Genomic DNA, 11,765 nt, shown 5'->3' on the forward strand with positions numbered 1-11,765 from the left:
TTTTGACCCCACGGGGTGAGATCTTGCGTGGAGCCCCAGATCGAGCGAGATTATCAGTGGTCTTGTATGTCTTCCATTTCCTAATAATTGCTCCCACAGTTGATTTCTTCAAACCAAGCTGCTTACCTATTGCAGATTCAGTCTTCCCAGCCTGGTGCAGGTCTACAATTTTGTTTCTGGTGTCCTTTGACAGCTCTTTGGTCTTAGCCATAGTGGAGTTTGGAGTGTGACTGTTTGAGGTTGTGGACAGGTGTCTTTTATACTGATAACAAGTTCAAACAGGTACCATTAATACAGGTAATGAGTGGAAGACAGAGGAGCCTCTTAAAGAAGAAGTTACAGGTCTGTGAGAGCCAGAAATCTTGCTTGTTTGTAGGTGACCAAATACTTATTTTCCACCATAATTTGCAAATAAATTCATTAAAAATCCTACAATGTGATTTTCTGGATATTTTTTTCTCAATTTGTCTGTCATAGTTGACGTGTACCTATGATGAAAATTACAGGCCTCTCTCATCTTTTTAAGTGGGAGAACTTGCACAATTGGTGGCTGACTAAATACTTATTTTCCCCACTGTACACACAAAAGCTCAAAACACCCAAGTCTCATTTTGTGAGGCAATACAAAGTCTCAGGGAAGTTCCCTCTTAAAGAGAAAGTGAGTTCAAACGGGATGTGCAACTAACCCCAGCACCACTGACGTGGATAGTAAAATCACCTTGACAACCTGGAAATGTAAATAGCCAAATATGCAAAAACCTTTAATTTCCCCCTTGTACTTCTCTAAAATAAAACCCCCATTCTTGTTCATACTTCCAGTAATGACTTTAGTGGACAGAATAAAATTGCTTAGGGCGAGAAGGAAGAAACAGAGGAAAACTGACAAAAGTGAAGAGAGATAGGTCATTTCCATGTAAAAGGACCCATTGGCACCAACATGTGACGTTCATAGGAGCATATCAAATTGGGTGTCAAATGAAAGCTAAGAGTCTATATTTCTGAGAAATTACGGTATATATACAGTGAGGGAAAAAAGTATTTGATCCCCTGCTGATTTTGTACGTTTGCCCACTGACAAAGAAATGATCAGTCTATAATTTTAATGGTAGGTTTATTTAAACAGTGAGAGACAGAATAACAACAAAATAATCCAGAAAAACACATGTCAAAAATGTTATAAATTGATTTGCATTTTAATGAGGGAAATAAGTATTTGACCCCCTCTCAATCAGAAAGATTTCTGGCACCCAGGTGTCTTTTATACAGATAACGAGCTGAGATTAGGAGCACACTCTTAAAGGGAGTGCTCCTAATCTCAGTTTGTTACCTGTATAAAAGACACCTGTCCACAGAAGCAATCAATCAATCAGATTCCAAACTCTCCACCATGGCCAAGACCAAAGAGCTCTCCAAGGATGTCAGGGACAAGATTGTAGACCTACACAAGGCTGGAATGGGCTACAAGACCATCGCCAAGCAGCTTGGTGAGAAGGTGAAAACAGTTGGTGCGATTATTCGCAAATGGAAGAAACACAAAAGACCTGTCAATCTCCCTCTGCCTGGGGCTCCATGCAAGATCTCACCTCGTGGAGTTGCAATGATCATGAGAACGGTGAGGAATCAGCCCAGAACTACATGGGAGGATCTTGTCAATGATCTCAAGGCAGCTGGGACCATAGTCACCAAGAAAACAATTGGTAACACACTACGCCGTGAAGGACTGAAATCCTGCAGCGCCCGCAAGGTCCCCCTGCTCAAGAAAGCACATATACAGGGCTGTCTGAAGTTTGCCAATGAACATCCGAATGATTCAGAGGTGAACTGGGTGAAAGTGTTGTGGTGAGATGAGACCAAAATGGAGCTCTTTGGCATCAACTCAACTCGCCGTATTTGGAGGAGGAGGAATGCTGCCTATGACCCCAAGAACACCATCCCCACCGTCAAACATGGAGGTGGAAACATTATGCTTTGGGGGTGTTTTTCTGCTAAGGGGACAGGACAACTTCACCGCATCAAAGGGTGGGGCCAGATGGATGGGGCCATGTACTGTCAAATCTTGGGTGAGAACCTCCTTCCCTCAGCCAGGCCATTGAAAATGGGTTGTGGATGGGTATTCCAGCATGACAATGACCCAAAACACACGGCCAAGGCAACAAAGGAGTGGCTCAAGAAGAAGCACATTAAAGGTCCTGGAGTGGCCTAGCCAGTCTCCAGACCTTAATCCCATAGAAAATATGTGGAGGGAGCTGAAGGTTGCCAAACGTCAGCCTCGAAAACTTAATGACTTGGAGAAGATCTGCAAAGAGGAGTGGGACAAAATCCCTCCTGAAATGTATGCAAACCTGGTGGCCAACTACAAGAAACGTCTGACCTCTGTGATTGCCAACAAGGGTTTTGCCACCAAGTACTAAGTCATGTTTTGCAGAGGGGTCAAATACTTATTTCCCTCATTAAAATGCTAATCAATTTATAAAATTTTTTACATGCGTTTTTCTGGATTTTGTTGTTGTTATTCTGTCTCTCACTGTTCAAATAAACCTACCATTAAAATTATAGACTGATCATGTCTTTGTCAGTGGGAAAACGTACAAAATCAGCAGGGGATCAAATACTTTTTTCCCTCACTGTACATTTTCCAACCATTTTCCATCCTAAAAATTAGGAATAAGCAAAGGCTTTGATTTCTGGTCAAACAGAAAACTCACATATCTTTAAGATATTTTCTAATTTCTCTCCCTCATGAGGAGACAGGATAATAAAAGTTCACAGAAGTAACAAGTAAAGGTAGATCTATCAATTAGTTAGTGTTTTTACTGATATCAATTTTGTTTATACAAGTGATTAATACTTATAATTCCGTTACCAAATCGGGTTAGGTTTAGGGTTATTCCTCCTCCTCCAAACACGGCGAGTTGAGTCGATGCCAAAGAGCTCCATTTTGGTCTCATCTGACCACAACACTTTCACCCAGTTCTCCTCTGAATCATTCAGATGTTCATTGGCAAACTTCAGATGGCCCTGTATGTGCTTTCTTGAGCAGGGGGATCTTGCGGGCGCTACAGGATTTCAGTCCTTCACGGCGTAGTGTGTTACCAATTGTTTTCTTGGTGACTATGGTCCCAGCTGCCTTGAGATCATTGACAAGATCCTCCCGTGTAGTTCTGGGCTTATTCCTCACCGTTCTCATGATCATTGCAACTCCACGAGGTGAGATCTTGCATGGAGCCCCAGGCCGAGGGAGATTGACAGTTCTTTTGTGTTTCTTCCATTTGCGAAAAATCGCATCAACTGTAGTCACCTTCTCACCAAGCTGCTTGGCGATGGTCTTGTAGCCCATTCCAGCCTTGTGTAGGTCTACAATCTTGTCCCTGACATCCTTGGAGAGCTCTTTGGTCTTGGCCATGGTGGAGAGTTTGGAATCTGATTGATTGATTGCTTCTGTGGACAGGTGCCTTTTATACAGGTAACAAGATGAGATTAGGAGCACTCCCTTTAAGAGTGTGCTCCTAATCTCAGCTCGTTACCTGTATAAAAGACACCTGGGAGCCAGACATTTTTCTGATTGAGAGGGGGTCAAATACTTATTTCCCTCATTAAAATGCAAATCAATTTATAAAAAAATTTACATGCGTTTTTCAGGATTTTTTTGTTGTTATTCTGTCTCTCACTGTTCAAATAAACCTACCATTAAAATTATAGACTGATCATTTCTTTGTCAGTGGGCAAACGTACAATATCAGCAGGGGATCAAATACTTTTTTCCCTCACTGTAGATATTCCATTAAAAATCTGCCGTTTCCAGCTAGAATAGCCATTTACAACATTAACAATGTCTATACTGTATTTCTGATCAATTTGATGTTATTTTAATGGACAAAAAAACATTTCTAAGTGACCCCAAACTTTTGAACGGTAGTGTATATATACACACACATCTCATGGTAGTGGTATAGCTTTTTTATAGCTTTCACGAGTCCATTATTTTCCCCATTTACATCTTTTAGCAACCCTATATTCTTGGCAGCCCTGATGTGAAAGGGAGTAATGGCAGAGCAGACCGTCATATGACCCTAAATATTTATACGTGCAACTTGTAATTACAATTTAAGAGGATCAGTGCTTCTATAGCAAAGAAAATGTCTCACATCTGTGCCGTTTGGGAGTGATGTTGTTAGACTACATCATTGTTTCCTCTTCAGAGCGCACAAGTGATTCCTTTCACTTGACCTTGAAAACGACAAGTTCTTTCAAGTTTCGCACTGTATGTTCTGAAGGTTTGTATAAAAATAAAAGTGTATAGGGTATTACATATCACTGGAGTAGCCTATAGGCCTACTATGGATCCCCCTTACCTACTGAACAAACGCACTGTACAGCGCAAAGCACGCCACATGCTCTCCAGCCCAGACCACCCACTCTACTACTGCTTTGATCTCCCATCAGGTCAGAGAAATCAGACAATGAAATGCATTTAATCCCAGGGGCTATCACTATAGAGTACCACAGTATGTGTCTCCCGAGTGGCGCAGTGGTCTAAGGCACTGCATCGCAGTGCTAGCTGTGCCATTAGAGATCCTAGTTCGAATCCAGGCTCTGTCGTAGCCGGCCGCGCCCGGGAGACCCATGGGGCGGTGCACAATTGGCCCAGCGTCGTCCAGGGTAGGGGAGGGAATGGCCGGCAGGGATGTAGCTCAGTTGGTAGAGCATGGTGTTTGCAACGCCAGGGTTGTGGGTTCGATTCTCACGGGGAATAAAACAAAATAATGTATGCACTCACTAACTGTAAGTCGCTCTGGATAAGAGCGTCTGCTAAATGACAAAAATGTAATGTAATGTCATAATACCCTAGTGGTCAACAGGGAAATGTTTCCAATCGTTTTTCCACAGGGGATTTTTAAATAAGGGCTTTGTGTAGGCTTACCCTGGCGTGACGTTTTAATAACCGTGTAAATCTCTCTCGGACAAGGTGACTTTTATCAATATATTTTCATGTATTTACCCCCCAAAAATGATATGCTAATTAGCTGCTAATGTGCGTATCATACAGAACTACAAATGCCATGATGATCTGGATGAGACTGCCGAATCGAGGCAAAGGTAAGAATCTCTGGATTAACTATCTAATGTTAACTAAATTTGGTAATGAATAAACTGGCAACATTTCCTTGAATTGACAATTTTGTGAACTGTCTTGGGAAAGTTTTACATTTACACAATACCTGTTAGCAAAGGTGTCAGCTAAAGATGACGTGCAGGAGCTTGCAGGGATTTGTAGTCTTGCATGATGTCTACTTTGATGCTAATTAGCATTTTCAAATCTGAGAGTAAATAGAGCCGAATATATTAATAAAAGTCACCTTGTCCGAGAGAGATTTACACGGTTATCAAAACATCACGCCAGGGTAAGCCTACACAAAACACAGCCCTTATTTTAAGTGTTTCTAAAATCCCCTATGGGAAAAATGAATGGTGGAAAAACAGTTGGAACCATTTCCCTGTTTGACCGCTAGGTTTTATGGGTTTTATGACACGTCCACTGTGGGGCTCTATTATGAACAACTCCCCATATGGGCAGGTGTGGGGTGGGGTCGGCTGGGAGGGTAGGAAAGGTATCTGCTGTGTTTTCTATATCTTTTGTTTAGGCCTATGTGATGTGTGAGAAGTGCTAAGAGTTCCTCTTGTAGGACAAACGTGAATCTGAATCGTTTTCACTTTTCCATCATATGACCGTCATGATTTTTTATTTTATTTTTCATTTTAGCAGACGCTCTTATCCAGAGCGACTTACAGTTAGTGAGTGCATACATTTTCATACTGGCCCCCCGTGGGAAACGAACCCACAACCCTAGCTTTGCTAGCGCCATGCTCTACCAACTGAGCTACAGGGGACTACATGATTCAAATGCATTGATATAGTTTAATTCAATCAATGAATCAGTTTAATGCTGGTATTATTTTCTCTGAGTGATAGCTCATAAACTGAAGAGAACTTGTACGATAAGATTGATTGGCTTCTTTCTCTCTTTGATACGTTTCACACCTTCCCAATCCAGACCCAAACACACATTTTAGTTCTCTGCATGTTCCTAGGCAAGGGGGGAAGAACCTCCATAGCAACCGTGTTTGTTTGCCATAGCAACCTGCAAAGTTCTGGAACTATCAACCAGCGCTTGGGTAGTTTTGCTTTACATGGCAGTCAATACGAATAGAACTAACGACTAGAGAACGAATAGAAATGGACACGACAACCAGTGTTAGTGAATGTAGCATCACGTTTTGTTGAACGGCTTTGCCTCGTGGCTATGACCACGTCACAGCCATGATAAAAATGTCATAACACATGGCCTCTCATGTATTATTGCTTAAGTACAGTACAGCACAGTAAAGAAAATAAGCGTATTGTTCAGTACAGTCCTGTACAGTACTGTAGAGCACAGTAAAGCAAAGTAGAGTTGAGTACACTATAATTACTGTCTTGTACTGTACTCTACATTATTGTACTGTTCTGTGCTGTACTCTACTGAGCTGTACGTTGATGTCCAAACTTGTGAAACATAGACGTCTATGATTGATTTAGATTTGGTCTGGACCAACCAAATGTTGTCTTATTTGTGTTTTTGTAAAATGTTCAGTGTAAATTGTTAAAAGTAGTCCTTGTGCATAGAGTTGTATAGTTTGTTAAACTTTGAACTCAATGGTTTTTGTTTGGCATATATTTTAAGTGACAAATCTGAGTCTCAGTGCAATTCCGTTACCGTGGAATTGCCCATTACTATTACTTATTTCAGTCAGAGAAAGATTTTCTCATCTGGAAAGCCACTTAGACCCTCCCTCACTGCAGCCATGCGCTAGGCCTATCTACTCATACATACATTTACAGAGGGTTACTGGAAGAGCTCTCAGCTATGAGCATTTATAATGTTACCCATGAGTAAGTCCTGACTCAGGGCTACACTCCTGCTTTCACACACACATCAACGCTCACATAGGCCTACACACAGGTGGTCCAGACAGTCTTATCTGATGATTACAAAATGTGTGTGGGCTCTCAGTGTTATTCCACATCCTCCTACAGTGGGGGTATAGTAAGAGGGGGAGTTACTCACGCCATGGCCACGTTGCTGCCATCAATGATGATGTGGCGGAGGTCAGGGTGTCCAGGCTCGTTCTGTAGCGTCAGGGTGTAAGGGGTTCTCAGGGACTCATGGAAACGGATCGTGGCAGTCAGGGGTGGTGGAGGGGGCTCTGAGCGGGGTGGGGGGACCCTGGCTGACAGGGTCTGGTAGGAGCAGCCTGGCCGTGTGCCTGCTGGCTGGGTCGGGCACTGTGGCGTGCTCCGCAGTGCTGTCACACTCTCCACATGTACCGGCCCCATCGGCCCCATGGTCTGAGCCCCTCCCCGGGAAAGGTAGTCCATCCTGGACCCCGATAGAGGATCCAGCTGCTCTGCCGTCCTAGCCTTAATGCCAGTCATAGTGTCGGAACTGACCTCGTCATCATCAATGGTGATGATATTGTAAGCAGCCCCCTGACCAGTGCTGCTCCTCTTTAGTGTCACTGTCTGCAGCATGCTGCTACACTGTCCCCTCTGGCCCACAGCATTGCTGCTGAGTGGCTTAATGTTCTCCTTGGACTTTACATCCAGGGCTCTGTTTGGCACTCTATCTGGCCCTCTGTCCTTATCCCTGGGGAAAGTAGCAGATGAGGAGGAGGAAGATGAAGACTCAGGGTTGTGGGTTGAAGACGCCCCTCCTCGCTGCCCCTCTGTTCTCTGGCTCTCCCCCACAATGCGCTCCAGCAGCAGGAAGGTGTCCTCTGTCTGGCCTGTCTCCCTCACCACCCTCTCCACCACCTCCTGCTGGTAGCCCATGGTCCTGAAGAAGTTCACCAGGCACCGTAGGTTGGTCTCAGGGGTCACAGCCTCCCGGTCATCTGCACCATCACTAGAGTCAAGCACCATCAGCCCCATGTTGGCCTTGGAGGGGGTCTTAGCTCGGCTGTCACTGGTTACAGTGTGGTGCTCTCTCGGCATCGACTCACCCCTCCTCTCCAGGGAGAACTGCCTCTTGGTGTCCCTCAGCTCGCTCTCTGACGAACGCCGCTTGTGGGAGGGTCGTACGCCATTCAGCAACCCCGCTTCGGCCCAGGCTGCAGCCCCAGCTGCCTTCTCCTCAAAGCTGGTGTCCACGATGCGGTTGGAGAGGTCAGTGACAGGGGTGCTGCTTTGGGAGCGATCCTGGTCCAGGTCTATAAACCCACCAGGCTGAGTGGGGCTCTGGGCCAGACCTAGCAGCTCCTCCTTCAGGGCACTGGGCAGCAGGAGCAGCTCCATGGCGTACTTATCGTCCCGCTCCTCCACAAATGTCTTGAAGGTGCGTTTGACGGCCTGCTCCCTGTCTCCTGGCAGGCTGCGCTTCTCTTGGAAGAGAGCAACAAACTGTTGCACGCGGCTCTGTGCCATGACGACAGACTCAACGCAGCCCAGCAGGCGCAGTCGGCCCGGCTCCAGCACCACAACCTCAGCGCTGGTGTCCCGCAGCAGTCGGTCAAGGAACAGACCCCGGGCACCGGCAAAGATGCAGTGCATGTCCACAGGGTAGCGCTCCACCTGCTGCAGCTCTGGGTCACACAGACCTTTCAGGTACTCCTGCAACAACACAGAGTCAACACCAGTTAGAGAAGTAGACATGACAACAACAACAAAATAATTTGTCCAACATCAACTTACACAGGTGTACGCAACAAACCTTGTTCATAAAGTACCATGGACGGAGATCTAGACTACATTAAATAACTTCACACGAGAAGGTCCATGTTCGAAGCTTTTTGAAACTGATAGCAGGATACTCAGGGATACCCCCTCGCCGCCTGCCCAAGAAAACTTCACTCATCATCTTCAATGACAACTCTCAGTCAACTCTGTCATCACCACATTGACTGTAAATTGATGAGATTGAAACGTGGAAGATGGGAAGTTGTAAGAAATCAACTGAAACCCAATGAGGAAATCTTAACATGTTTCCTGAAATATTTGATGAATCAGCCTCAAGTTTGAGAAGCCCTGGCTGTCACAATGCATACGTGTGTCTCCTCTCCATACAGTGCAGATGGTTTCCTGATGACTACGTACACTGGGGAGAGAAATGATGGGGCAAGACATAAATGTGTTGGGGTTTCTGTTTCTGTGTTCTCAATGGGGTGGAAGGGGATTCCAAGTTTACTGGCACCAATAGTAACCGTTTCCGCGTTGAGTCGAACAGTGACTTTAATATTACCCAATCCCGTGATCTGTACATTGAACTTCATCTGCCCACTACACAATGTTGGCAAGGGGAAACTCAAGATACAGAAGTGTAAAAGATGTTAAGACTGGTGTTTTTAGAGTAGTAGAATGGACGGGAAATCAGTGTTGAAATGAAAACAAAAAGAATGTCAATAACATACACTCGAGTGGCGCAGCGGTCTAAGGCACTGCATCTCAGTGCCACTACAGACACCCTGGTTCGATTCCAGGCTGTATCACAACCGGCTGTGATTGGGAGTCCCATAGGGCGCCGCACAATTGGCCCAGCGTCGTCCGGGTTTGGCTGGTGTAGGCCGTCATTGTAAATAATAATTTGTTCTTAACTGACTTGCCTAGTTAAATAAAAATATTAAACAAATAACTGTCATTGACACCCATCATGATCTTATGTAATGATGTTGTAAACCTGGCCCCTGGATGGACTAGTTTTATAATCTGTAGTTAGCTAGAAAGCAGATGACACAGAGCCTTATCAGATTATATGAAACCCAAACAACTTTTCATATCAGCATTTTTACATTGGTCATATCATACCTATTCCATTCAGGTACAACATGACCATGCAAATATATTGCCAGATTTTTTTTGCCTCTTATTTTATTACCACCACATAACATTTCAGGATGGACCTTTGCTCTACCAATGAAAGGTATTTGCTGTTGAACTGCATAACTGACAAAACTAAATAAAACTGAAGAATGGACCTCAAACTAATTTCATTAATCACAGTCAATGTTTACCTTTGCCTTTGACACGTCGTCTCTCTTTCCCTTGAGTTTAAGCCAAATCTGCCTTGATGCTGTACTACTGTGGGCTCCAGTGTGGTCCAAAAGGCCGATAATTGTGAAAGCTACCTGGAAAACCTGTTCTACTTTGGGCTTAGCGCAATTCAGTTCTTCTTGCTTGTTTTCAAGGACCGCAAATTCGTCCACTGTAAGGGCCTCTTGCTGTTGTTTGCTCGCTACTGGTGACAGCCTGTTTTCCGGCGGTTCCGAACAGGTTTCCTCCGTGACTCGCTTCATGCCAAGGAGGGGCGGCGTTGTTGACATTCTGTTTATGAATATCTGTCCCTATTGACAACAGAGTTTTAATATTTTAACCATTCGGTGTCATTTGGATCTTTACCCTCCTTCATGGTTTCCTGCGATCTATCTTCCTCTTCCCTGCGGTGATATATTGCCTAGAGTAATCCTGTTTTAAAACAACTTTTTACCTGACAATCCCAACGCATCCGGAAAGTCCCAGTGATGACGTCATCAAAAGAAGACATGTGTACGGAGCATACGGCACTGAAGATGGCGGAGGCGGATGTTTTGTTTGAAACTGATGGCGCGTCGAGTGGAGATGAGAGTGAAAAGGAATAGATTGCAGTAGCGAACAAGAGGGGAAATAAGAGAAGTGGTCGTGGAATCTGTAAAGCCAAGCCTTGCTCTGACTCTTTTTTAGTTGGAGTGAGGGTGGCGTTATGTGGATAAGGTTGCGTCAGTGAGGATAACAAGAAGTGGGCTTTTTTTTCTTATTTTTTTTTTCGAGGAGCTAAAGGAGCTAGTCCTTGATCATGACTCTCAGTTCCATTACACATAAGAGTCATTGGATGAAGGCGTCGTCTGTACTGGGGAGTTTTGTTAAGAGCCCCAATGCTCGGTCTGAACAAACACGCATCGCTTGTGGTACGGTTTTGGAAGCATAAGGACCTCCTTATCTTTCATATCAGCGAGAAATAATAATAATAATACAAAAAGGTTAAATTGATACACACCTTTTTTAGGGTCAGTGTTCCAAAACGCCATGTTACAGCACGTGTTTGCACAAGACCGACTGAAGTCAAATCACATTTTATTGGTACTGTCAAGTTGCGTCAATTCAAATCTGGTATTGGAAAAAAAGAGGTCATTACACAGTATCCAAGTTAGTCTAGTATTTATTAATGCAAATGCTTAAATGGTAAGTATGAGAGTTCGTATACGGGCTCACTGAAATACCACGCAGGGCAGACAGAGAACTGAGCTTTTGTTATAAGTTCTTCTTTAAATACCCTGACAGAGATAGTTCCCGCTCTCTGCTGGGCCTGTCAGGATAGAGGCTAGGCGTGGTTTAAACTTACCCAGCCTATCGCTGGCGCTCAGGCTGGTCCCAGTCCCTTGGCGCTCCACTGTTGTCAGGCGTTAGTTGCTTTCTGCAGCTTGTCTCAATAGTCAGCACCCTTAGACACAGTTTCCTGTTCCTGAGATTTCAGTACTTTCCCACTCTAACTGTGCTCTTTGTACATATGTCCTTGGGCAGTTCAACAAAGAGGTAGTGTTTGTGTGAGTGAGTCACAAGCCATATCTCACCCTACCCCCTAACAGTTCCTCACATTAATCACAGCTTGTTATGTTAAACCAGTCCTTCTCAAATAGTGGGGCGCGCCCCCCTGGTGGGGCTTGGAGCAATGCCAGGGGGGGCGCGTGTGACCCCGTGG

At 44.6% G+C, this 11,765-nt stretch overlaps 1 protein-coding gene across 1 annotated transcript in view; it reads right to left on the minus strand.

Annotated features, from left to right (window-relative positions):
* The window catches only part of LOC311135499 (NEDD4-binding protein 1-like), a 29,730-nt gene extending 19,168 nt beyond the window's left edge, over positions 1 to 10,562 (minus strand). Inside the window, exons 1-2 of the mRNA XM_084169496.1 lie at positions 10,045 to 10,562; positions 7,107 to 8,647 (exon numbers count right to left, since the gene is read on the minus strand). Coding sequence (XP_084025622.1) covers positions 7,107 to 8,647; positions 10,045 to 10,353 — 1,850 coding nt within the window. The 5' untranslated portion in view covers positions 10,354 to 10,562. The remainder of the gene's footprint in view (positions 1 to 7,106; positions 8,648 to 10,044) is intronic.
* Positions 10,563 to 11,765: the final 1,203 nt, after the last annotated feature.

This window comes from Coregonus lavaretus (assembly GCF_964263955.1).
Source record: "Coregonus lavaretus genome assembly, chromosome: 9".
In the NCBI taxonomy this organism is placed as follows: Eukaryota; Metazoa; Chordata; class Actinopteri; order Salmoniformes; family Salmonidae; genus Coregonus; species Coregonus lavaretus.